General features: G+C 40.3%; 1 protein-coding gene across 3 annotated transcripts in view; it reads right to left on the bottom strand.

The window, feature by feature from the left end:
• The window catches only part of IQGAP2 (IQ motif containing GTPase activating protein 2), a 287,293-nt gene that overhangs the window by 109,553 nt on the left and 149,994 nt on the right, over nt 1-27,746 (bottom strand). For all 3 annotated transcript variants that reach the window (XM_078067166.1, XM_078067167.1, XM_078067165.1), the window contains exons 4-9: nt 23,536-23,613; nt 19,906-19,982; nt 7,854-7,921; nt 7,144-7,257; nt 6,317-6,495; nt 4,332-4,419 (exon numbers count right to left, since the gene is read on the bottom strand). In XM_078067166.1, coding sequence (XP_077923292.1) covers nt 4,332-4,419; nt 6,317-6,495; nt 7,144-7,257; nt 7,854-7,921; nt 19,906-19,982; nt 23,536-23,613 — 604 coding nt within the window. The remainder of the gene's footprint in view (nt 1-4,331; nt 4,420-6,316; nt 6,496-7,143; nt 7,258-7,853; nt 7,922-19,905; nt 19,983-23,535; nt 23,614-27,746) is intronic.

A 27,746-nucleotide genomic window follows, 5' to 3' on the forward strand; every position in this document is an offset into this window, starting at 1 on the left:
AGGATTAGAATCTAGGCAGTCCCTTTCCATGAACTCTCAAAAGCTGCAGCTGGAGGGCAGGCCAAGACTTGAAGATGGTAGCTCAGTAACTGGAAGTCAGGCCAGTCCTTGCAGAAAGTCCCTAAAAGGACTTCAGCATTGACAGAGCTGGAGTTAGGAGATCACTCTTGTCTAGCATGACTTCCCTACAAAACCTTGCCCGTCAGGATTGGCTCTGGTCTCATCTCTTCCACTGTTCTAGTCCCTGAGGATTTCACACCTTGGGGAACCCCACAGTGTTTAGAGCTGGGCCATAGAGATCCCATAGGCGTTGTTCTTGAATACTCCTTGTGTATTAGTACTGCCTTTGCAAGGGTACTGAAGCTACGGCAACACCCAAAGCCAGCCTTTCCCCACTGCTGTATCCTCCCGCTGAAGCAGCACCAATGGAAACCCACAGTTAGCACTGGGAGACAGTGCTGCTTGATACCATGGGATTTCTCTTTTCCTTTTTTTTGAAGATTTTATTTATTTAGTTGAAAGAAAGAGACAGAGAGAACATGAGTGGGGGGTGCAGAGAGAGAGGGAGAAGCAGACTCCCCACTGAGCAGGGAGCCTGATGCGGGGCTTAATCCCAGGATCCTGAGATCACGACCTGAGCTGAAGGCAGATGCTTAATGGACTGAGCCACCCAGGTGCCCCCCTGATGTTATTTTTCTCAGAACATTCCCTCTCACCTCTTGTGTTCTGTGAAGCGTGATTTTAAGAAAAAATAATTTCAGAGGTGTTTTTTAAAAAATATTATAACCAAAATTTCTATGATTAAGTAAGTTTGTGCCAGTATCACTTCACCTTAAAAAAACCCAAAAACCTTGATCACAGAAATGTGTCGGCTTACATTATCTGATTGGATCATAAGTTCCATGAGATCTCCACCAGCTGCAATGTTTAGATTATGAAGACCTTAAAAATCTTATTTTATTTTAATTTTCTTTCTTTCTTTCTTTCTTTCTTTCTTTCTTTCTTTCTTTCTTTCTTTCTTTCTCTTTCTTTCTTTCTTTCTTTCTTTTTCTTTCCTCCCTCCCTCCCTCCCTCCCTCCCTCGCTCCCTCCCTCCCTTCCTTCCTTCCTTCCTTCGGGCAGCAAAGCAAGGTTTATTGACCAATAGTAAAGTTTATTGACCGATAGTAAAGTTTATTGAGTGATAGAGTACAAAGCTCCCAAAGAGGGAGGGGACCCCAGAGGGTTGCCCAAGATCTGAATTTTATTTAATTAATTTATTTATTTATTTTAAGATTTTATTTATTTACTTATTTGAGAGAGAGAGAGAGAGCATGAGCAGGGGAGAGAGGCAGATGGAGAGGGAGAGGCAGACTTCCCCACTAAGCGGGGAGCCTGATGTGGGACTCCATCCCAGGACTCCAGGATCACGACCCGAGCCGAAGGCAGACGCTTAACCAACTGAGCCACCCAGGCGCCCCCCAAGATCTGAATTTTAATAACCAAACTGAGAGTGCCTGAAACAGTAGATTCCTCATAGTTTTCAGAAAACAGAAGAGAATTGCTGATGAAATGGGAGAATGAGCGGGCGACTGTGCCACCAGGCAACGGCAAACTGGACAGAAACGGCACCATTCTGCCCCATGAAGAAGGTTTCAGGGGCGCCTGGGGGGTTCAGTCAGTTAAGTGTCCCACTCTTGATTTCGGCTCAGGTCATGATCTCAGGGTCGTGGGATCGAGTCCCATGTCGGGCTCTGCGCTCTGGGTAGGGAGCCTACTTGGGATTCTCTCTCCCTCCCTTTCCCTCTGCCCCCACCCCACTCATGCTCTCTAAACAGATAGATAAAATCTTAAAAAAAAAAAAAAAGAAGGTTTCAGGATAGCAGAAATAACACAGACCCATAGATTTCTAGAGCTTTTCAAGGGTTAGTCTGTCTCCCTAATACATGACTAGATTGCAGCTAAGATTACTCTAACCCTTTTAACAGATGACAATTCACCTTCTGTAACTCATTCACAAGGAGCTACCCTCCATAACCTTTCTCCTGAGACACATCATTCAATAGCAGGAAATACTTCCAGCCAATGCAATCTTCTTAGTTACACCCACCAAAAACTTAAACCTCTTCTAAAGGACTCTAAGAACCTAAACCTATTTTTTTGTTATAAGAATTGATGCAGCCAACAAAAAAAATCCCAGAAAGGAAGGTCAGTGGACGTGCGTGGCCTCTGCCATTCTGTGAGTGTCACCCACGGCCTCTGAGCTGTGTCTGTCATTATTCCGGATAGGATCCTGCTTCCCCTCTGAAAACTCCATTTTGTGAGTTTGCACCACTGGATGGTAAAAGAGTACCAGAAATCATACCCTTAAGACATTCTTTATGAACCATTTCTTCTAAAAAAAATAAAGTGAGCTGTCCCACTCTTTTATACTGTGCATTTAACCAAACTTCCAGCCCTGGTCTTAACAGAATATGTCTTGTAATGAATGGAAGGCATGGGCCAAACCCAAAGTTAAATGACTGCAGGTCAGACAAAGCTGAAGCCTCCGGCGACAGATCCAGTGACATTGCTGTCACAACTGTCACTTACATCACTTCTCTGGCTATTATGAACGTAGACACCTTAACATTTTAGTATAATAACCTACAGGGTTGAGAAAAAGATTGTCAAGTAGCTATACTCATATATTTTAAAGCATAGAGTTGTCTTATTGTCATGTCACTGATTAAAATATACTTTAGGGGTTTTTCAAGACTCTTCTTAGTTCGGCTTGACTATAAATTTTCAGATGGGGAGAGATAAAAAGAACCTCAGAATCATCACGTTCTACACACTTAAAGCCATCAAACACAGCAATGCCCTTCATAATTTAAGCTGGTTATGCATTAGTGCAAATCATCTTATACCTTTTATTTAAAAATGTATAAGCAACGTGGCATTAAATTTGTGGCCAGGAAATTATGTCAGTAAGTATTAAAACATTTATACAAGGCCTTTTATTTAAAATAAATAAGAAACCTGTTTTAGTGGTTATAAACTTTTCAAAAATAAAGGATAGCAGTTGGCTATGGAATCATTTCTTCACTGAGTTTATGGACCTCAGCTATCTTGCTGGGAATATTAATTTCTTCCTGCGATTCATTTCTGTCAAACATAATGAAATTCTCATCTTTCAAACAGAGCAGAAAGAGAAACTTAAAATTGTGTTTCATGTATCATCACCAAGAGGTTCGAAATTAAATAAGAATAAAAGAAGAGGAACATGCATTCTACAGTGTTAAGGTGTTCCCTTAAAAAGAGTTACCGGGAGCTCTCAGCAGTTTTGTGTGTGAGGGAAATTCTCAAACCTACTCAGTTGTTAACTCCTAGATGTTTACATCAATTTTCTCTGGGCCTCCTTAATTACTGTTTGAACCCTTTGGATAGGTCTCTACCAGTGACTTGGGAGCAAACTTTATGGTAAAATCTATAGTTTCTTTGAAGGTGTTAAGAACATTCAAAGCTCATCTACGAGGTTGAATCAAAGAGAAAGTTTAGGAGTGTTGTAATTAGTGGATACTCCCAAGTTTAACTTTGGCAGATGGTTCACATGCTTTATTAAATGGGCTAAATGATCTTTCACGTATTTGTTTTTTGTGTATATAGGGGCTCTTTAGGTTGCCCTAGGGGAAATAAATGTCAGGTAGAATTCCTTACTGCTTCAAGTGAAACCAAATTTTATTAGAGAGGGGAGAAGAGACTAATAAGGAGATTAATGTCTCTGAACTTGCATATGCTCATTTTAATTACCTGAGTTTTCTGACATAGGATTCAAACCTGTCACCATGCAATGTCATTGCCTATCCAGTCTCATTGACTTGCCAAAAAAAACTATACACGCTGTAAGAAAACAATTCTTACAAACTGCAGACTAATGACTGGGAAGTAATAAAGAGCAGAGGTGTCAACAATACCTTTTCAATTCCAAACACTGACACATAATCATGGGCAAGAAATGATAATCCTTAAGTCATAATCTTTTACTAGATAGCCTTCCCTATTAGCCCAATAAGGGATAGGTTCAAAATATGGCATACACCGTACCTATGATAAAACAGGAAGGGAGAGCTAAACCAACTTCAAGATACTCTGAGATACTTTGCATGGGCAGTGGAGCAAGATCACCTAAAATTTCCATGGGAAACTGCCAGACCATGCACCATGATTAAGAACAACACTGACACTGAGTGGAATTTTCATCACATAAGGCAGTGTTACAAGGATACCAGCTGAGAGTCTTGGTGAGATTCTGACGAGGAGAATTTGTGTCTTCTAGCAGTAGCCATTTCCTTCATGCAATCCACTACTTACTGTTGACTTTATTGATGTTGCCTTGGATTTCTGCTTGGGTCAGCAGTTCTTCATAGGCATCTCTTTCTTCTTCTGAAATACAGTTATTCTACAAAACAAAGTCTTCACTGATTCCTGAGGTTAAATAAAATATGTCCAAAGCTCGGTATTCAAAAGCAAAATGCAAAGAGTGAGAAAAACCGTTTACTTATATTCATTTGAATTCAATATAAGCATTGAAGAGTGCTCGCTCTGTGCAGGGAACTAGGGTTAGATAGGCCTGGGAAACACAAACAGCAGCCCCAGTGACTCTCTGAAAGGGCCTGTCTAACGTGGCAAACACCATGATGGACCACTGGACCATACTGCCATTTTTTGGTAGACTGAAGTCAGTGGAATGTTGGCAATTTCATTTGATTCAGTCTAATAAAATTGACACCATAAATAACAGCTATACATAGAAGAGAATACATTTTAGAGGAGAAGTACATATTTAGTTGGAAAACAACACTTGAAAAAGAGAAAACAATTGAGGAGGGCTTGGAGGAACAGAGCGATGTTAAGGGCAGAGCGGGGAGCAGCATGTAGACCACAGGATTTGGTCACAAAGGTGAGACAGCTTGGCACGCTGGGCTACAGCATAGAGCGTGTGTTCGGGGTTAGCCAGAATGATGGGGAGATTGGGTGGGCATTCCGGAGGCTTCTTAAAGCCAAGCGAAGGGCCTATACTTAACTCGGTAGGCAGTAGGGAACCCAGGGAGCTTTGTGGGGGCTGACATCTGATCTGTAGCTAAAGATTAAATAATTTTGCAATCTCTAGCTCTGAGAGGGATTGGCTTGCAGGATGGGAGGAAGCACGGCCACCTGTAAGGAAGCTGTGCAAGAACACTGAGGCACGGCTGGGAGGCAGGGCTGGGGCCAGAGTGGTGAGACTAGAAGGTGTGGGACAGATGTAAGCCTGGCAAGAAGAGGCAATAGAATGCAGTGATGGATAGAATACAGGAGTGGTGGGGGGGGGGGGCGTGGGCAGAGTTCTAAAACATCGTGGGAGTCATTCCAGAGGCAGGTCAGCGAGAGGCATGTGTGTGAGAAGGGCAGGGTAGAGATAAACACTCTTCCTAGGTGGTGAGGGGCAAGGCGCATGGGACAGAGAGATGGAGTCATCTGGAGGAGCATTCGAGGGGCCTGATATCAAGCTGACAGCTGATTTCCTCAGCAAGCGGATGAGCTTGTCTGAGGAGGCACAGAGACCGAAGTGACTGCAGGTCAGGCCTTACAGAATCCCCGTAGGCAGAGGCAGGAGGGAGAGGAGACACTGAGAGATGCAGAGGAGAACCTTGGCAGCCGAGCAGCCAACGCTGAGGCAGGCGGGCAGGGCGGGCAAGCGTGCCACATGCAGGCAGAAGCCACCAGGTCAGAGAAGGCAGTAAGATCAAGTGGGAAGTTTTGCTAACGGAGCTGAGGCTGACATGGCAGGAGCTTAAGGAGGAGAAAGCTGGCCAGGAAGTGGAAGCTCTGTACGTCAGCAAAGTCCTCAGTAACGCTAGAGGGAAGGCAGAAGTATCAAGTCAGGGTCAGGCTGCCTTGCAGAGATGGGAAGGCAAAATCTGAGAGCGAATTCAAAACACCAGCCCTCAGCTTCACCACACCGAATCATGAACCTCTGTCAATAGATCTACAGGTGACCCAGCTAACACAAGGTCTGCAGTGATGCCGAACAAGGCAAGATCTTGAGCCATTACTTCCACGCTTCCCGGGTAAGTAATAAGTCTACGACATGACCTTCAATCCTTGCAGCCTGCAAGAATCAGCAGAAAAGGAAGCCCCCTTTCTTTCCGTAGTGCAGGGTCTGCTTTGCCCTTCACATTCCAGGCAGGCCGACTGCTTACAGCTGTACAGACCACCGTACAGACCGCTGCCGGGTGATCGAAAATGATCGCTTGCAACCTCAAGGCTTTTTCAAACTAGCCACTCAGAGCCGTGTTACTGAGAATCTCATTACATACCTTCAGTCTTGCATTTTCCTCTTTCCTTTTCTTGGCTTCCCAGAGTTCCTTCTGGTATTCCTGTGCGAGGCCGTCATCTACTAAAGTTAAAACTGCATTTGGGTTTCTTAACGTTTTAATGGTTTGTTCCGCTATTCCTTTTTCAATAGCTTCGTTAATGGCTATAACTGCAGCATGCACTGGGAAGAGGGAAAAAAAGGATTTTCATGAGCCAAAGACAACATGGACAGTTGCACGGACACTGCATGAATGTAAGCAGTTTTACTTTCTGCTCTGGCTTCGAGTTAAAAAGGCCAAATAAGACACCCTAGACACTTCACAGAGCACCCCTCTGACAACCTCTCCACTGGCCCATCTCGCTCGGGTCCTGTCTCAGCATCCGCCATGTCATCCCTATGAATTTATGAATGGCTAAAATGAACCAAGCCCTATGTCAACCCCCGAGGGCTGAAGGGGTATGTGGACATTGTTAAAGTACCAGTTTGTTTCCAAATGATACTGGCAATTTAACCTGCAACACTTAAGGACAATATAGCAATGTACTCTACCGCTAAAATCTGATGACACACAAACAGCAAAGAAATATTTTGAATAAAGGTATTTCTGAAAACTCTTATTCACATTGCACATGTAGATGTTTAAAGTCTAAATCAATTACATGGTTATATTCTCATATGCTCAACTTAACCATCTACAATACATACAATAAAAACTTCAAAAGGGCGCTGAAAGTATCTTCTAAATATTCCTTCTTGTAACCAAAATCAATAAATAAAGTATAGGTAAGTCTCATGTCAATAGTAAGTTCTGATTTTAAATAGACTCACAAGCAGCTTCATCCACTGACAGTTCATTAGCCAGAATCCCACCTATTTTGCTGAAAGATGGCATTTGTATTCCATATTTCTCAAGTTCCTTTCTCATATTACTAATTTCTTCCTCTGAAAAAGAACAACAAACAATATCAAAGAAAGACACAGAGATGGAAACAGGAATGAATATATTTACATCAAGAAATGTCATCATCCCACGGTCTCTCTCCCAGAAATCCGAGGCTTATTTTTCTGAAAAAAGAATATTAAAGGTGGCATCTGGGTGGCTTAGTCAGTTAAGTGACCGAGTCTTGACTTTGGCTCAGATCGTGAGATCAAGCCCTGCATTCGGCTCCACGCTATGCGTGGAGCCTGCTTAAGATTCTCTTTCTCCTTCTCCCTCTGCCCCTCCCCAACGAGTGTGCACTCTCTCTAAAAAACAAAAAACAAAAAAGAATATTAAAAATGCCATTATTTTAAAAAAAAAAGGGAAAAAAGTGTCTTCATCAAGAAGGTGGGGCATTTCTAAACAAGAACCTTAGGAAGAAGTCAGCCTATTTCTCATTTCACAAATGTGGTGAAAGGAAAAGTGGTTGAATACAAACAAGATAATAAAGTTTTCTCCTCTGATCAATATAGAGGAAAAACAGGAATCGATGCTATCAAAAAGACAAGTATTGATACATTTCTTAGTAAAATGACAATGTAAAAATAAAGAGTAATACCTGTGAAGTCTACTTTTCCCAACAAATCCTGGATCTGGGGTGCTATTCCTAGTTTGAACAGGTATAAACTGAAAGACAGAACATAAAATTATCAGTTCAGAAGTTTTATCATCATAAATCTTAGCATTAAAAATTACTTAAGTCCTAAGGGCTTTTTTAGTTGAGAAAGACCTAAGAGATTATCTCATCTAATCCATTCATTTCTTAGGTGGAGAAACTGAGTCCTGAGGTAACAGTCCCTGGTGGACGGGGACTACAATCATAGGCTAAGTCCCAAAAGCCAATCTTCTTCAGTACATGGCATTTCCATAGGGTCAACTAATTCTCTACTACCCATTTGTAAGGAGAATAAGAAACACAATTAGTACAAAATAGGCAGTAATAAATCCAATGAACATTTCCTTGGATCCTCCTTCTATGATTCTTATTTTGTTGAAAGTACAGCTCAAATTATATTTTCCTTTTCAAGGAAATATATATTCCTTGAAGTACCACATGCCCCTTGAGGACCTATTTGTTTTATGTTTTCTGAAACAAATAGAATGGAAAGACTATCAGCAGATGGGGTGATAAACCACGATGTGGGCATACTACTAAGTGGAAGATGGAAAATAAATTGTGTGTGTGTGTGTGTATTTAAAACCCCTTAGGACGTAATGATGGTATGCACTAACCTACCCATAACTTGACAAAAAGAGCAGAGGGCTGGCATCTAAATTTTACCAAATATGCAAATATGTGGTTATATGGCTTTTTCCCATTTAATCACTGAACCACAGTTTCTTTCCATAATGATTTAACCTCCTCAGCCCCGAAGAGTAATCCTATAGACCAACTAAAAAAAAAAAAATCTGTATTCACTTTGTTTGATAGGTTTTTAGTTTATGAGATTTTAATTAGAAGTTAGAAATTATACAATAACTTATATGAGAAAATGAACTGAGAATGATTTCACTGGCTTGATACATTTCGAGATCATCACTTTAGATGCTGAGGTGAGATACGCCTGAGGAGATTATAAAATGTATAAAATTTCATTAAAGGAATTCAAGATCAAGCCTTTTTAAATGGTATTAAACTCTTAAAATGTATGATTATTTAATTTAAGGAGCATGTATTTAAAGTGACCTTCATTGATCATTTCTGTAAAACACAATCATTTAGAAAAGTAACACATGGTCAAAGTTAAAAATTAGTGATTCATGGCTAAAATAAAAATTACACAGCAGAACATCAAAGTTAAACACTAAATATTTCGATATAAAGACTTTTAATGTCTTTTTTTCCTGGAAAAACTTATTCCATAAACTCACAGAGTATTCATAATATGAACATAGCATATTTTTCCTAACCAACTGCATTTAGACGGTCACTAATTATTCCCCATCGCAAACAGTGCCATGATGAACCTGCCTATATACAGGTACATCTTTGTGCATACATCATATTTGTTACAATAAATCCCTAAAAACAATACTGCTGGATTGAAAGGATATACGCACAAAGCTTTCAGTATATAGTGTTAAATTGTGTTCTAAAAAAGAGATCACACTCATTCTTTGTGAGTAAAGGGTTAACAAAACCCCGTTCCCTTCTGTGAGAGAATCTGACTTTTCAATTTCTAGCTCTGTTCCTCTAGGAACCTGATAAAGGTACTCTGATAACCATATTAGTAAGCATCACTGCTGAGGAGAAAAATAACCCCTCATTGATAAATGATTTGAAGGGATTATAAATACCTAGCAGGCATCATATGCTTAGGTATTCCCGAGTTTGGTGACTCTTCTAACTCCCACACTCCTTGCAGGAAACTGGGAAACCCAATGGGAAGGTGTTACAAGAGACCATGGCTCCAGGGGGCTGAGGCTCCATAGCAGGGAGGCTCCCGTACCCACCAAGAGGAGCATCACTTCTTAGCACCTAAGCTGTCACCTGGGGCACCAAAGGAAACAGCTTTCAGATGGCTGCGTGGGCAACTACGGGGAGTGTCATGAAGTCTCCCACTGAAGAGCAAGCACTGATGCTGTCCTTCCAGCTGACTGATTTTCCCGGCTTCTCAATCCTTCTGAGCGACTAGTACCAGACATGGTTTACGGCAGTCAGGACACACCGAATGCTTAGCTAAACCTAAGAACCTGCTGAAGGGTGTGACCTTATTCTACCACATGAGAACGCCATTTTTTTGGTCCACTTACCACAGAATACTAGCAGTGAAAATCCTGCAAATCTGATAGCCAAAAATGTTATTTAAGTCTGCATTCCCTTTTGTTAGTTCTGAGGATAAATATTTTTTCAAACACAAATTGTTCTATGTCCCTTTCTTCCAGGAAAAGCCTATTGATGATTTTTTGAATTTTAAATATTTTTTGGAGGGGGCGAGTTTACTTTTCTTTGGTTTCTCCCCTTTTCCCTCAAAACCACAACCAAAGAACAAAGAACAAATGACATTTTAAACATAGGGTAATTGTAATTTTAGTACTAAATTCCAATATGATTTTCGTATCTTACCCACAGGTGGAAAACGTATTAGACTCTGAACATTCTTCAGTATAATATAGGCATTATGTATTCATAATTCAAAGCTAGAAAGACAGGATACATTCCTTAGTTTATTTTATTTATTTATTTATTTTTTTAATTTGACACAGAGAAAGAGACAGCGAGAGAGGGAACACAAGCAGGGGCAGCAGGAGAGGGAGAAGCAGGCTCCTGGCTGAGCCAGGAGCCCAATGTGAGGCTCGATCCCAGGACCCTGGGATCATGACCTGAGCCAAAGGCAGACGCTTAACGACTGAGCCACACAGGTGGCCCACATTCCTTAGTTTAAATTCTAGGTCTTTAGAGATACTCAGGGATATAAAACTATTTACACAGCCTCTGAAGCCTTTATTACCTAAGGTTTACGCCAAACAAGTCATTGGGATTAAAACTAGTAGGCTGACATTTTCAAAACTATATTTTACGAACCACTTCTCAACTCATTATTACATGGAAAAAATATTCCTGTTAAAAGGGAGCCCACGTCATGCGGAACAAATGAAATGTCAACCTCTTCAACAGTTCCTTTGTACTAACACGTACTACAAAATTAAACAGAATTAAATGGATAGGTATGGCAAAGCTGCAAAAGAATTCTAGGAAAATAAAAGCCACACATTAAGAAATGACAAAAAAATCATTCTTTCTTCAATTTCTTTCATAGTATCTGATTTGCATCTTTCTCTTCTCTTTTTACAACTAAATTTAAAAATATACATGAACTAATCTACAAAGAAAATATAAACATAACTTAATGGGAGAAACTTTGAAAATGTGACAATAAAATTTAAGTAGGAGGCATCCATAAAATGTCTTCTAACAACCAATTTTCTATCTATAATTGCTTAACACCGTGGGGGTTTTTGTTTGTTTTTTAAAATTTTATTTATTTGAGAGAGCGAGCAGAGCGGGGTTTGGGGGGGAGGAAAGGCAGAGAGAGAGGGAGAAGCAGGCTCCCCGCTGAGCTGGTAGCTGGACTGGGGCTTGATCCCAGGACACTGAGATCATGACCTGAGCCGAAGGCAAACGCTTAACCAACTGAGCCACCCAGATGCCCCATTTTTTTTCTTTTTAAGATTTTATTTTTAAGTAATCTCCACACCCAACGCGGAGCTCAAACTCACAACCCTGAGATCAAGAGTTGCACGATCCACTGACAGAGCCAGTCAGGTGCCCCCTCCAATTTTCCTCTTTCTTAATTTTACCTTTGTTTTTGTAAGCTTAAGTGTTCAAAAAGTACTTGTGAAGTAGATGAGTTGAATAAATTACCAATAGCACCTATTTTCATATTTTCCTTTATTCCTTGGCTGTCACTTCTTCTTGTTGAATCTAATGCCACTTTCAGAGGGTTGGTTTCCCTCAAATGTCTGGCATTTCCTGATCTGGGGCTCATCTTGGGGCTTGGGACTGGCTTTCTGTCATTGTTGACCACAGGTTCCCAGGACAGGCGCCAGTCTTAAGGAGACCCTGTGGGAATGCGGGGCTGGCACCACGAGGGTGCCCCATGTCTTGCTTGTCACATCAGGGCTTCCGGGTTAATGCTGGCTTTGGGATCTCTTTCCTGGCTTGCCTGTAGCTGCCCCAGGGCAGCTCCTTGCTCTACTGCATCCTGGGATTTCTGGGCTGTGGTCTTCAGTCTTGTTTCCCAGTCAATCCCATCCCGTCTGTGTGGCCAGTGGATAGCATCGTTTCTTACGGCAAATGATTTCTTTTTTTAATTACTACTTTAGTAATTTCAGGTCAATTGTTTTCACATTATCTTCTCTGTTTATCCATTCACTTAATTACTATGCATGGAATATCCACTACATAAAAAATATTTTTCTCTGCTACACTGTCCCTAAAATAAACGTGTTTAGGCTTCCACAAAATACAGGTTTGTTGGTAATAGGAACTATAAGTATTACACGAAACAAAAGTACTAATTTTCCCCTGTGGTACTGAAGAAATTAGGTGGCTATTTCCAATTACACTTTCTACTTCTCCATTGTACGCTGTAATACTAATATAAATCCTACCATAAGCCAACATCCTGGTTTAACTAAAAGTTACCACAAGGTGGTGCTGAGAAGTTACCTTTTGGATCGAACAATCTTGGCTTTTAAAGTGATTTTAAATAAGAGATTTTCTGAAATTGGTATGAATCAATTAGAAATCTCATTTGCGTATACATACATCTACCAAAAATGTTTAAATGTTAATGTATATTTTTTATCTGGCTTCCATTTTCTACATTTATTGCCTCCAGCGTTGAAGCTTAAATTATTAGCTTTTTAAAAAACGCCACTTTTCACTGTGTGGGAGTTTTATAACAAATTTCTGCGTGGGAGGCACTTCCAAGCAGATTACTCAAAAGGGCAGTTTACTCAGTACTTACCCACTATTCCCATGCCTAGAAGAATCAGCCTTAGCAGCCCACTCCTTCCCAAGCATTTAAATTCAAATGAGGCCATTCACTACCTGAAGCCTATAGGAAATCCAGAGTCTTGATCTTAAAAAAAAGAGCCTGTCCAATATAAAAGACACCAATTTCTTGGAGCTCTTCAACACAACTTTTTAAGCACCTTTCGTGCCTAAGAGCCAATACAAAGGGCTAAGGCAGTTCCAAAGGAAGCCAAGGAAATGAACGTCACCATCCCTTAGCTTTCCCCAAATAAGAACATACTTGGTGTGGAATAGGGAGGCTCTTAACACTCCAAAGGGACAGCACACTTGTGTAGCTTAGAGGCCAGTTACAGAGAGGTTGTCCTGAGGTAGCTAAAGCCTCTCTGGTCCATGTGCTCCCATTTGTACAAATAGTATCAGTTCAAGTACAGGAAGCAATAAAGTAAAAAAAAAAAAACAAAACCTATCAGGGCTTTTCCTACTACTTTCAATATACACATTAAAAGGTGCTATAGTAATGAAATGCAAATTTACAAGGTAGGAGCTGAATTTACTTCAGCTTTTCTGCATCACTTTATGGTGTAGTATGTGAGATGAATGCTTATAAATCAAAGCCTGGGAGCTAACCAGAAAGACCATGGGACCAGTATCCTAAGACTCGGATCCTGGCTGCCAGGCTGGCCCCAACTAGATGTGTAACTCTGAGCCCCTCACATAATCCACTGCTTGCAGTCCCCTCATCTCTGAAATGAAGACCTGGACAAAAGAAACTTCTCAAGGTCTTTCCATTTCTGAGGTTCCATGATTTCTCATTTTAAAACTTCCTGAAATTAACAGCTGAGTAGCCTGTGCTCAAGTTCAGGTTGGATGCTGTCTTTAGAGTTTTCTTAGTAGTATGGAAACACGTGACTCCTTTCTGAGGCCAACGACTAAGCCAGTAACCGCCCAGGACCTGGTGTCACACAGCCTAGTTTTGAATTCCAACCCCGCCATGTACTAGTTGTGTGACCTTAGCCTCTCTGTACCTCAACTGCCTTCGTGATAAAATGGGATTATTAAAAGTATGGACCACATAGGTATATGGTGAGGATTAAATGAGATTTTACCTGTAGAGTACTTTGAACAGTACCAGGCATATACTTGTTTTTATTATTACTATGATCTTGTTAAATAAGTGTGTCCTTTATTAATAACCAATTAATAATAATTAACAACTTCCTAAGAACTTATCACAGCAGTTTCCCTATTTTCAACACTAAGAACCTTTTACTATTTTCCCTCACTGGCTCCATGTTTCAAATAGTTTTATCTAGAGAACCAAATTATTTTTCCATCTTAACCACATACATCACTGCCAGTATCATGTCAAAATCCACGGTTCTTCACCTAATATTCAATCAAAAATAAAAAGAATCCTGAGGCACCCTTACCCCAGCTAAAATTTTAAAAAATATGAACTCGAGAGACTTAATTTAGCATCAGTGGTGTGTATGTGCTGCATTAGGTGACAAGGCATGGTTCACGGTCTCGAAGAGCTTAGAATTTAGCAGGACGGGGCGCCTGGGTGGCTCAGTCGTTGAGCGTCTGCCTTCGGCTCGGGTCATGATCCCAGGGTCCTGGGATCGAGCCCCGCGTTGGGCTCCCTGCTCCGTGGGAAGCCTGCTTCTCCCTCTCCCATTCCCCCTGCTTGTGTTTCCTCTCTCACTGTCTCTCTCTGTCAAATAAATAAATAAAATCTTTAAAAAAATAAAATAAAATAAAATAAAATAAAATAAAAAAGAATTTAGCAGGACAAGAAGATAGAGTCCCGATACTATTTCAGGATAGGAAGAGGAGAGAGTACGGTCTAGAGTGTGGGGAATTTTGAACAAGGAGTGATCTGAAAGCTATATAAAGTGTCATCATCCCTCTCATCTTAATCCCAAATATTGCCATCTCCGCATATCCCTCCTGAGAACACAAAAGTAGAACCTGCCCTTTGGGTTAAAAACTATTTCTAGGAAGCTTATTTATAAATACAAGTATGTTCTCTGCCAGACCCACCATCAGTCTGGTATAAGCCATCAACTGGTTTTTTTTAAAAGGTAAAAGGTCCTTAGGGCATAGAGTGTAAGACAAAGAGAGTTCGGCATTAAAGCCTGAGGGCCAGATACATAATCACGCTGGTAAGCAAGGCAGCTACCTGACTGCGTGTGCTGTAGAGGGGCCCTTCTTCCCTGAGCAATCAGGGCATTTGGAATGACAACTGGTTAATTGGGACTGGGGTCACCAGTGCCATGATCACAAATGCAAGCCCCAATCGTGTGCTCTTTTGGCATCATCACTGCATTTGAAAACATGACTGTCGGGGCGGTTGTGACGTGATCTGCAGCAGGAGCACCAACCACGACACAGAGGGCAGGCAGGCTGATCTCCAGCCTGGTGCTGTCAGTGTCTTAATGGTCCAAGAAACTCTGTACGGTAAGAAAAGCAGAATCTAAAACCCTAATCTATCAAACGAGAAAAATCATTATGAACATACGACTTGTAAAGGATTCCTTGGAGGGGAGTTGATTTCATGTCTGGAAGCAGAAATAATTACGATAGGACTGGAACATCCTGTTGTGACCACAAAGCAAGGATATTTCCAGTAATGTCAGGGACGGTGCTACAAGGACAAAGGCGCTGGTCCCAAAGAGCTCCCACTGACCAAAGTCAATCAATCCGATCCATCAGAGCAGAAGATACTAACCCTGGTGACGTCTGTGAAAGGCCAGGAGTTCACCACCATCATCAAAAGAGAATGATACAAAGTGTACAGAAAGGAAATTGTAATACAAGTTGATAAAGTAAGACACGGATAATTACTTGTACTGATTTTAGCAAGATGGGACATATTATTAAAATACAGGTGCTTTGGGCGCCTGGGTGGCTCAGTCGGTTAAGCGTCTGCCTTCGGCTCAGGTCATGATCCCAGGGTCCTGGGACTGAGGCCCACATCGGGCTCCCTGCTCGGCGGGGAGCCTGCTTCTCCCCATCCCTCTGCTTCTTCCCCTGCTCATGCTCTCTCTCTCTCTCTATCTCTGTGTCTCGAATGAATAAATAATAATAATAAAAAAAATACAGGTGCTTTGTTTTTTCTATATCTGTCTATGGACCATACATATTTTTATACTATTTATATTACACTTACACCAAAAGAGTAAAAACCAGGAACTCCAAGCCAGAGTGTCATGGAAAACCAAGGAAGTGACCCAAGATAAGAAAGGCCTGAAGAACACACAGTGTATGACAGAAATATCCAGGGAAGAAGAGGGTCTGGCACTGACAATCACATCATCATCAAGCAGACAGAGGATCCAGAAACATAGTCTGAGATGATAAATCAGCCAAATGAACAATCTACCAAAGAACAGTAGGTAGAGTCAATCCTTCATCTCGTGGGTGAGAAACCTCCGGAACGCCCAACAAATTTCAAGAAAATATTCAAAAGGCATATATAAGCTTTTAATAATGTTAACAGATCAGGCCAATACATCATTATGACAGGACAACGGGTTATGTAACACTGGCCAAGCGAGACTTAGGCCGTAAATCATTTCTGGGGGAAGCGGGGTGGGCTGGGGGTGGGGACCAGAATGAAAATAAAAACCCACCTGGAAGCCATATACTGAAAATTATAAAGGTCTGACTGATGCCTGGTAGCCAGGGCCTGACTCACCTTGGGAAAAAGAAGCCAAACTGGGACCATGGGCTGCCTGACAACTGAGCGGTCAGAAGCCAGGTCTATAACCCGGGCAGGTGGGAAGGTCTTTGGTTTTTGGTGCCCTTATGATCATGTCAACTCTGGCTAAGTGTCAATATATTCTAGTCCTGGCATGAGTCAAAATTAGTGCATCAATAATTAAATGAGTGAAACTTGCAGTGTGGATCTTTCAGAATGGGTTTAAGTGTGTTAGTTTGTAATGATACATCCGGGTATTTCATCTGCCCTTTAAGGTATATCTGACGTGTTCAAAATATCAGTTCTGCTAAAATTTTTCAACTAATTCCATTTTATAACCAATGTTTAAACATTTAACGGATGTTTTATAAATTGAGCAATGAACAACAGGCAAAAAGTGTTCTTCTTTCTCCAAGCATAAGCGCCCAGTTAAAAAATCATTAGCAGTAACTTGTTAGCAAGGCTCTCACTTCTTGAACTTGTTTCTTTTCATTGCAGACTTTCATACATTCCAAATGAAGCCACAAAAAGAAAACATGCCCTATACACATTTTAAGTGCAAATGCACCAAAACAGTCATAATATATCAGTGTTGTGATAATGGGTACGTTAGCTAACTTTTCCTTTGGTATTTTTTTGGAGTTTTCCAATTTTTCCCCACGATGAGAATTTATATTTTTTACTTTAAATAAGAAAAAGATAACAAACATTTCTCTGGAAAAAGAATGAGGTCACCTCTCACTGAGGTGAGTTTTTCTACAGGAAGCGAAGCTTGAGGATTTCCCCTGGGGCTGCTGTGCTGACCGTCACTGGCTGCATTTCACTGAGAACATCAAGCTGCACACAAAGGGATCAATGAGTGGCAGGCAACAAGACCAGGGTCAGAAATAAGAGTGAAAAGGTGAGGACAAGGCAGGAAAAATGGAAAGCAGATACAAACAGGAAGCAAGAGCAAAACCCCAGAGGATCCTAATGAGGTTGTTAAGCCCAAATCAAGAAGACAGGGAGCAGAAGAGAAGTTGGTGAGGCTGAGAGCTAACATTGCAGATCACACCAGGCCCATGGGCTGCGGTAGCAGGAAGGTAGTGCCTGGGTACCTGGGGGATCTTTCCATTGGCTCCTGATCTAGACTCAGAACCTCTGACCTGCCCAATTCCCTGTCCAGTAATGATGACTTTCTACACCAGCAATGTTGCTGTATCCCCAGCCAGGATATAATGGCCAGACATGTATGTGTTCATTTCCAGCATCACTTCTAATTATTCAGTGAGAGCGAACCCACTGTACTTATTAAAGGGCTCTGCTACCCAGCTCCCAAATGTGTCTTGGCCAACAGCGCAGAATATCAGTCTCATTTGAGTGACTGTATTCTAAACCATTGAGAGAAAAAATTTTGATAGACAAAAACTTTAGATATACTTGAGACTTCTCCATTCTATACCAGGAAGCAGCCATACAGTAAGTTTAGGACAGAGAAAAGTGAAGGAAAGTCTCCCAGGGAATGCTGTTTATTAAGTAAACAGTAAAGATCCTACCTAAGGTCAGATCTGGTGAGGGACAGGCTCAAGAGGAATCTGCTCCAGAATGATTAACAGTAATGGAGACTTCCATGAGTAATTGCATGACTGAGAAAAACAGTCCTAGAAAATATCACACCAACATTCGCATACAAGTGGCAAGAATAAGAAATTGCCTGTTCTTCAATTACCAAGCTGCTGAAGTCATTGTTGAACACAAACCGATTTGTAAGCCTCAGTGCAGTTCTATATAATTTCTGTGCAAGAACAGTGACATCACTAGAAAGGAACTTAGCACACCATTTCTTTATAAGCAGCTTAACATTAACGCCCCAGGTGTCGGTTGGGAAATCAATTTAAGCTTGTCCAAGATACTCCAAGAGCATGCCACAAATTTGGAGATTAGCGCTATGATGGGTGGATATGATAATGACATTAACTAATGGGAGCTGGCTTAGCAGGTCACAAAAGCAGTACTAAGTGCAGTGTTAAGTGATCATTCTAAGCTCTGAAAAATATTTGACAAGGAATGTTGGGCAACCCATTTGAAAATATTCCTCAAGACAAGCACTTTTGCACAGAAAGCTTTTAGAAACACTGCTGGCATAATGATATACTAGCCACACATGAGGAGGGAGGCATAGGAGGGATCCCACCCTCTACCCCATTCTAAATTACTAGAATAAAAAGAAAGGCACCTACATTTGGTCTGTATTTCTAGCAACTGTCATCTTCCAAAGAAATCTCATAAGTACTGATCAGGGGGAAAAGTCAAATTACATGACAGAATCAAAATTCTTTTCTAGGAGGCCAGCAGTGCAATGAATTATTGTAGAAACCTTTTCCTTTGGAGAGGAAAAGAGCCAGGAAGAAGTTAATATAAACCTCTACACAGAAGACTCTGCCAGGAAAATGACTTCTAGTGATATAAACACAAGGCAGATGTTCTAGAAGAAATTTAAAATTTAATTAGACATGAAGTCTTCCAGCCATTACCTGCGTGAATGCAAGATGACAGCCATAAACCGGATTTTTAAAATCATCTTTGTTACCATCTAAAAAGAACGTTTCTTCCAGTCCAGTAAGATAAAAAATTATCTGTGAACTAGCACAATTTAAGCATTTTCAAAAATTAAGTTACCAAACAATTGCTTTAAATTAATGAACGACAGTATCTTGGGGTGCCTGCGTGGATCAGTTGGTTAAGTGTCCGACTGTTGATTTTGGTTCAGGTCATAATCTCAGGGTCGTGAGATTCAGCCTTGAGTCGGGCTCCACACTGGGCTGAAGCCTGCTTAAGATTCCCTATCTCTCTCTCTCTTTCCCTTTTGCCCTCCTCCTCTCCTTAAAAAAAAAAAAGAATGAACATATCTTGATTTGACTAACTCAAAGCAACTCTTATGCTTCTTCTTTACCCTCATGGTGCAAGTTCTATTGAGCAAAGGTCAAAAGAAACTATCCTTATATTGGACTTCTTTAGTCTATAATGAGAATTGAAGCAAAATGATAATTTAAGAATATCAAAATTAAAATGACCATTAAAGCTGCTCATTTGATGTATTTCGCTAGACTGGTAAACTAGATCACAACTCAAGAATATGAATATGGCAACATATTATGAGATCCCTAGAAGTTTCAACTTAAATTTTCTCATTATACTTACAGGTCTTTCATTAATTTTCTGGTATTCTGTTTTGAATTAGATTTAAAAAATCAGGAAAAATATTTTTCCAGTTCAAGGATTGTACTTATGTGACAATTTAAAAAATTTTTGCCAAATTCTAAACAACCCAATCCAATAAAAATTTCTTCAGATTATTTAAGTAACTTAAAATCCCTCTTCTAAAACAGAAACTACAGTTTCATTTAAATCTACTTCCTCGACTCTTAGTTGTATCTTTTTCCCCACCTCAATGCATGAATGCAGTATATCATTCTTGGTATGTTTTTCCGGTCATAGACATCTGTTGTTTCTGGATAAAATATCTGGAAAACAAAAGAAACAATGTGTTTTATTATGTTCTGCTTTGCACAGTTACTTTAAATCTCCCAAATGATGCTACTTGGATTGTCTTTGCTGTATTTATTTAAATGTAGAGGAACCCCTCCGTTGTTGCTCCCTTTCGCTCTACAGGCAGACCCATTGGTGCATCTGGTCCCCCGACAGCATGCCTCCTGGTGGGCTCAGGAGATCGGGGGATTTCCAGGAGGCCACTGCCAGACGGCTGCATCCACAAGGCTGGGGGGCAGTTTCGCTCCACACGTGGTAAGCCCGGTCAGGCTGTGCTCTCTACAGCAGGGTCATTCCTGTGACTGCCTACAGGTACCCTAGGCTGAGAAGGGTGTCCAGCGTACAGTGTTTTATTGTAACGTTAAACACCTAGGCTCACACTTGTGTATACAGGCATGCACACACACAACACACACTGATACTCTTTTCTGCTTGAAGGAATACATTTTACCAAATAAAATCTGGAAAGTAAATGAAGCATGAAAGAAACATTACCTATAATCTCACTTCCTAGATTGTTACCATTAGCCTTTTGGTATATTTTCTTCCAGTCTTTTTTCAATATGTGTCTCTTTTTATGTTTATGTCTGTATGTGAAAACAAAACTGTAATACTATAACCCCAGTTAGTACAGTATTATTATAGTTCCATAGAAGATGACTATTTTCCATCCCCTTCATTATTCTACTAGAATATTATTTCTAATAGATGTGATTCTTTTATTTTTTTGAATGATAATTTAAGCTAGTTTTCCAAGGCTGAACTATTTTTTTGCCCCCAACCTGTCCCTATTAAATTTCACTGCAATGAACATCCCTGTATTTTCTGAACACCTGATCACTTTTTTGCATAAACACCTAAATATGTTTGAACACTGAGGCTTTTAATACACATTTACACTACTTTTAAACCTGAAACTAAAAGCTTGATAAGAAACAGATTTCAGAATAGGGCACCAAACCTCTCTGTTCCTAAGCACCAAAAAATGAATAATTAGGCTTGAAGCTTCTAAGAAAAAGATAAACATACTGGCATTGCTGGCTTTCAGTAGATATTTTATAAAAGTTGACATAAAAACTAAAATGACATCCTTTATCATATGATAGCACTTGATACTCAAGTGCAATTTTCTACTGGACATGGAAAAAAGCTGAGAAGAAAGCAGCGAAGTTTCCTCAGCCACAATGTAGAGCCACCGAGCGCTTAAAGAAACATCTGCAGCCTAGGAAACTTCAACAATGAAAACTTCTTTTCAATGTTCCCTCAACCCCGTTTACAGTTACAGCGTCCATCAGAAGAGGATTCCCAGTTCAGAAGAACAGGTCTACTGGGGAAGCAGAACTGAACCCTACGGCTCCCCACTCCCTTTCTTTTCAACAACTTTCTATATTTCTTTATATCTCTCTGTATGGAAATATGTATTTATAGAAATATTGTTTCATTTCTTTTGAAAAATCTTTATGAATAGGACTTCTTTTAGCAGTAAGATGGGATCAATTCAGAGAGTTGCCCAGAACATTTTATTCATCACCGTATCCCCAGCGTTAACACAATGCTGAGCACGGACTAGGCACTTAATATTGGTAAGTGAAGACATTAGTAGTGGTCAAATACATCCATCAATACAGCACACTATTGGTCTCTCATCCCTGCAATGTAATGGATCAATCACTTAAAAAAAAAATCAGTGTTAAAACAGCATCTGCTACATGGATCACTTATTTGGCCTAAAATTAAGGAAAACCTGGCCCAACACACACAATTTGATAAGGTTTAAATCAAATCTATGAAACGTAACAAAATTATCCTAATTTAAAGTATGTTGCCTCATATAGGAAAATCCTATTTGAATTTTTTTTCTTTCCTTATTAATCTGTTTACTACCCAGTTAGTACTTGCTAAATGACAATCTAGAAATATGAATTCTATGTTATAACTAGTGCCCAGATGGGAACAGCAATTAATGTTCTGGGCATTTTAGGAGAAGGGAAAGTAATGTGGTTAAAAATGGAAGGAGAAATCAATATTGAATCAATACTGACTATTTTGAGATAAAATAAGCTGAACTAAATCAGGTATAAGCTCAAATAGATTGAAAAACAGGCCTTCATAATTTACATTAAGGAATTTTTTGTTTTTGTTGTGGTAGGGTTGTTAAATTCAAACCTGGATTAATAATACCACCATCAACAAAGGTCTTACATCAGTAGCCCGTCCCCTTGCCTTCAAGCAGGACCACTCCTACATCACTTCTTCAAAACAGCTGTACATAATAAGCAATAGAAAGGAGTGAACTATTGATACCTACAAAAACCTGATGAATCTCGAGGGCATTATGCTTACTGGAAGAAAGTCAATCTCAAAAGATTACCTACTTCTCAAAATGACAAAACCATAGAGATGGAGAATGGATTAGTGGCTGCCAGGGGACAGGGCTAGGAAAGGATGCCATGTCAAGACCTACTCCTCTGTGGTATCTGTATCTTAACCGTGCTGGTGGTCAAATACATTCATGGCATAAAACTGCACAGAAACACACACACAAAGATCAATGCATATATAAGTAAGGTCTGTAGTCTTGTTAACAGTAACATAACAATGTCAATTTATTATTTTACTACCATTACTAGATGTCACCACTGGGGGAAGCTAAATGAAGAATACACACAGATGTACTATTTTTGTAACTTCCTGTGAATCTAAAATTATTTCAAAATAAGAAGTTTAAGAAATCACTCTACAATTTCTAACAAATGTAATTACTTCCTCATTTCCTCTACTTGTCTATTTGTCTCTCAGGCTTAAGGGCACCCACTCGTTCAATTTAACAAGCTCTGAATATTTGCTGAGTTTTATTTGGGACAGCTATTTCAAGGGGAAGAGCTATAGTCCTCTAGCTTTTAACATTCAAAATGATAATATGATCTATAGTAATACTTTATAAAAATACCTTTGTCATTATAATGTAGAGTGATACAATATATGGAAGTATAATACAGAATCTGAAGTTAAAAAGGAGGTGGCTATTTTATTTTATTTTATTTTATTTTATTTTTTTAAAGATTTTATTTATTTATTTGAGAGAGAGAATGAGATAGAGAGCATGAGAGGGGGGAAGGGTCAGGGGGAGAAGCAGACTCCCCGCTGAGCAGGGAGCCTGATGTGGGACTCGATCCCAGGACTCCAGGATCATGACCTGAGCCGAAGGCAGTCGCTCAACCAACTGAGCCACCCAGGCGCCCAGGAGGTGGCTATTTTAAATGAACTATCTACCAGCTAGAGCTTGTTCTGACCTTGTGAATTTATACTCACTTTAACCTAGCTGCTCTCCATCTGTGTACATACTTCATTCTGAGTTCCTGCCATATATTACTTTGTACAGGCCTTTCCATATTTCTGTTAGTCCTCACATTTGTCGTGCCTGAGTCAACAAGGCCGTCTGCCGCATTACCATATCTCAGTATGCCACACCTTTTTTCATAATGAGGTGTTTACATGACCCCTTTTGGCTTCCCAGTTCAGGCTTACCTTGGGTAGACCAATAGACTCCATTGCCCTTAACCACTGGACCGTATTATCTGTGTGTCGAAAATGAAGGCCGGACTTCTAGAGTAGGGATGGGGAGGGGGGAGAAGAAGGGACCACATGAAAAGTGAGTCATTTGTAACAACTTTTTTTCATTAGCGGGATGTTTTCCAACTGTATTTCTCTTAAAATAGAGTTATTAAATCATAAAACAACTGGAGACACAATAAAGAAGATTGGGCCATCTCAGCAACACTGTTTGTAATGGACCATTCCAGTTTCCACAATTCACATATTTGAGGTAATTCTGAACTAGAATCTCAAAGACCGTTTAACGTCTAGCACATGCCTCAGGATGTCTGAGACGCGTGTGCACATGTACGCACACATACACACACACAGTGTCAAGATTTTGGCAACTATGGCTGAGAAACCTAGCAACTTCAGGAAAAACAGGATTTTTAGAAGACTAAATGCCTTCGTCCTGGTTTCTGGTTCTGCCAAAACATTTTTTTTTCTGATCATGAATAGGATTTCTGTAGAAAACCTGGAAAAGGTAGAAAAATACACAGAAAAAAACAAAGATAGAAACAAAAACCACCCCACAGTTCAGGGGTAATTTTAGTATCTCATCCTCCTATGACTTAATCCTAACCTTTGCCTGTGTAAAAAGTAAACCTTCAGTGGAAATGCTTTACAAGACCTGTTACTGTGCGTACAATGACGACAGGCTTTCTATGTCTTCAGCTCTTCTTTACAAACTTCCTCAGCCGCCATTTTTTCCCGCACAGTCTGTAACTTGTGGCAACCTTTCCTGTATCTCATCCAGTTTTATCAGGTACTGAAATGTTGAGAGCCTTAACACTACCTTGTATTTTTAATTAGTTAAATGAGTAGCATAATGTTCTGCATTTTTAAATTTTAGTATATGTAAAAACAGTAATTACAGCAAGTTTCATTATATAATATCCAGTCGTTGAGAATCCCATTCAGAAAGCCTGGCTCTTCCCATCTTCTCTGACCTTCCACAATCAAATAGTTTATGTAACAGAAAATATTTTTGTTGCTGTTAGACTTATACTTTATGAAGTATAAATCAAATTAACATTAGACAAATGTTTATGCCTTTTTAATAGTGGTCAGACTGAACTGTGTGTGTCAAGCACTGTAAGTAAATTATCTCTGATTTTCAAAACACTCTGCAAGGCAATTATCATTTCCATTTTTCAGAGATGCAGAAACCTAGGCCAAAAAGATCAACTAATTTGCCTAAGGTCAAATAGGTGTTAAGTGGCTGAGCTGAGATTCAAGATGAGGTCTCTGAATCTGAAAACCTTCCTTGTGCTAACATTCCCTGGGGACAGAACACAGGACCTAATGATGGTGGATTATTCTTTAGATGGAAAAAATCAGCAATTACTATGAAATCCATAGAGGGAGGAAATAGTGGGGGAGAGGGAAGGAGAGGGAAAGAGGCAGGAGAGGGAAGAGGGGCAAGGGGGAGTAGGAGGGAGCCCAGAGAATCAAGAGCCAGGTGGTACCGTCTGAGGGTGACTCAGCATAAACAACTTTTACGGAATACAAACAATTCTCAGACATAGCCACTCTGTGACCATGGAGGGACAAGATGGAAACAATCCACAATCACATCAAGACAGAGAAGAGGACCCTAGGCAGCACAAAGTAACTAAACGTCCTGCTGTTCCAACTAAGATGAACAACTGTTTTGATGGATGACAGTCTAGTCCCCTTCTAACTTTTCACCTCCTAGATAAAAATTACTGAAACACCACAGTGATCCTGCTTCCTGACAACTCCCCAAAGATAACTGGTCCTTGTTTCCCTAAATCCATATTAGAATCACCAGTACAAGCCCAACTCTACACTAAGCCCCTATTCTCTCCTGCTTATAGTCTCAGGGGTATTTTTTTTTTTTTTTTTTTTTTGTCTTGCCACAACAAGTTTAATAAACCTGATTTTGTCTGACACTTGTTTGAAGGTTGGTTTCCAGGCAGTCTTTGTCTGGTGGGCTTCAACAATCCAAATCATGAAACGGACACCCTTGTCCATTTGGTGGTCTTATTAGCTAGGTAACCTCAGGAAAGTTACAAATTTCTTTGAACCTTGGTTCTTCAGCCATAAAATGGGTATATAGTATGCTTCTTTGAGTTGAGGAGATGAATTGAGAATACACAAAGAGCAGTTAGTTGCAAAGAGCACCCTAAGAAGGCAATAAATATTAGCTATTATAATTATTATACGCTATAAGACCAGGCTTGCAACTTTTATTCACCTCAAGGTCAGAAAAAGGTTTAGCGCTTCATGTAAGAGACACTGAGAAAGGGAGGTTATCTTGGTCCTATTTCTGCAGTAAACAAAATGAGATTTCAAATCCTTTGTCCATTTTAAACATCTGAGGAATGCTGACTTCAGAATCCTATGGTGTACATATTTAAGAAAGTTCAGTGCGTGATGTGCATTAACATCTTCAATTTATTTACTTCAATTAGAACAAAAATAGTCTTCTAAACATTCTTATATCTTAGTCCAAAATAATCTTAGTCCACTTTCACCTTGTCTATTTTTTTTCACCAGTCCTACGCATTCATACTAGACTAGGTGGCATGTCTATCGTCTTATTTAGGCAAGAGTTGTTCATGTCCATCCACCTAATTTCTTCCAGCTAGTAGACTAGAAAGTACATGCTGATCTTCTTCTGCTATTTCAGCAGCAAATAAGGTTATTCTAGCTTAAATTGAACAGATGAGGAATTACTGAAGTCTTCTCTGGATGTAACTTCTTACACAAGAGAATCAAAGCACTTTGGAACAATGAGGTAGCTTAGAAGCCAATAATTATTCTGATTTGCTTATTCTGTAGAGGATGAAACTGACAGCAGGGTCCAAGAATTTAAGATACTTGAATTGCTTTAACTGGTTAAGCTCAGGGTCAAGACCAGGTTGTAGGACTCCTGACTCCAAGTCCAAACAGATAATCTACTCAGTTTACTGGTCACAGAGCCTCACAACCACACCTCTAAGCTTCATAGTGCATGCACCTCCATCAGGCATTGTGCCAAGCACTTTGCATGGATGATCACATATTTTCCTCGCAATATCTCTACAAAGGTTGATACTATTATTATTATTATTACTACTACTATTATTATTATTCCCACTTTACAGGTGAGGAAACTGAGGCTCACAGAGGCAAAGTTAGTGAGGAAGCCAGCCTCTGAAGTATTTTGATTCTACAGCTCACACTACTAACCATTGTATATGCTCTCCCTACCTAACACTCACCTAAATAGTCAACATCTATTATAAGTCTACAGTTATCAATGTAGTGTCTGGAAAGATACTGTTTTCTGTCCTCATCAAGCTTCAGGAATGCCCTTCTTCCTCCCTCCTCCTCTTTCTCTTGCCCATCTTAACCACCTTGGGAACACGCACTCATCTTTCAAGCCTTCACCATGGAAGGCTTGGCCTTTTCACCACTCCACCCCCTTTAGACCTGGCACTCTGTCCTTAGTCACATCCCACTGTCCACACAGCCATATTCTCTTCATGGCCCTCCATCCATTTCTAATCCCTCTCCAGGTTGTTTTCCCTCTTGAATCCATTTACTTCTTGTCCATACAGGCTACTGTTACCTGTAACCCAGGCTGAGTTATACCCTTACTGGACTGCCTCCACCCTCATCCTCTAATTTATTTTCCACATAGCATCTTTGTAAAGCCATAATGCCTCTGTTTTACATTTCGGTGGCTTCCTCTGTAGTTACTTAGGATGAAGTCACGTATCTTCCATCCTGGTCTCATTTTTCACCACTGTCCCTCACCATAGACTTTCAGCCACTCTGTTTGTCCAAGCTCTTTTCTTCCTCAAGTCTCTCAAAAACAGGCTCCTTGTCTCCTTGTCTCCAGACTGTCCTCCCTACTCTCCCACCCTTAAAGCTGCACAGGAATGATTTTCTTCTCATTCTTCCTGCCTCAGAAGTAAATGTTTCCTCAGAAAAGCTCATCTTCTGTCCATTGCTATCTGTCAGTAACACTGGCTTTAATTTCTTCCTTCATACACTCATCACAACCTACAACTGTTTATTTACTTATAGTCTGTCTCCCCAACCCTAACTGCCATGAAATCATGTCTGCCTTGCTCACCACTCTGCCTTGAGTGCACACAACAGTGCCTGGCACATGGCCGGTGTTGATA

This window comes from Halichoerus grypus, chromosome 2 (genome assembly GCF_964656455.1).
Source record: "Halichoerus grypus chromosome 2, mHalGry1.hap1.1, whole genome shotgun sequence".
Taxonomy (NCBI): domain Eukaryota; kingdom Metazoa; phylum Chordata; class Mammalia; order Carnivora; family Phocidae; genus Halichoerus; species Halichoerus grypus.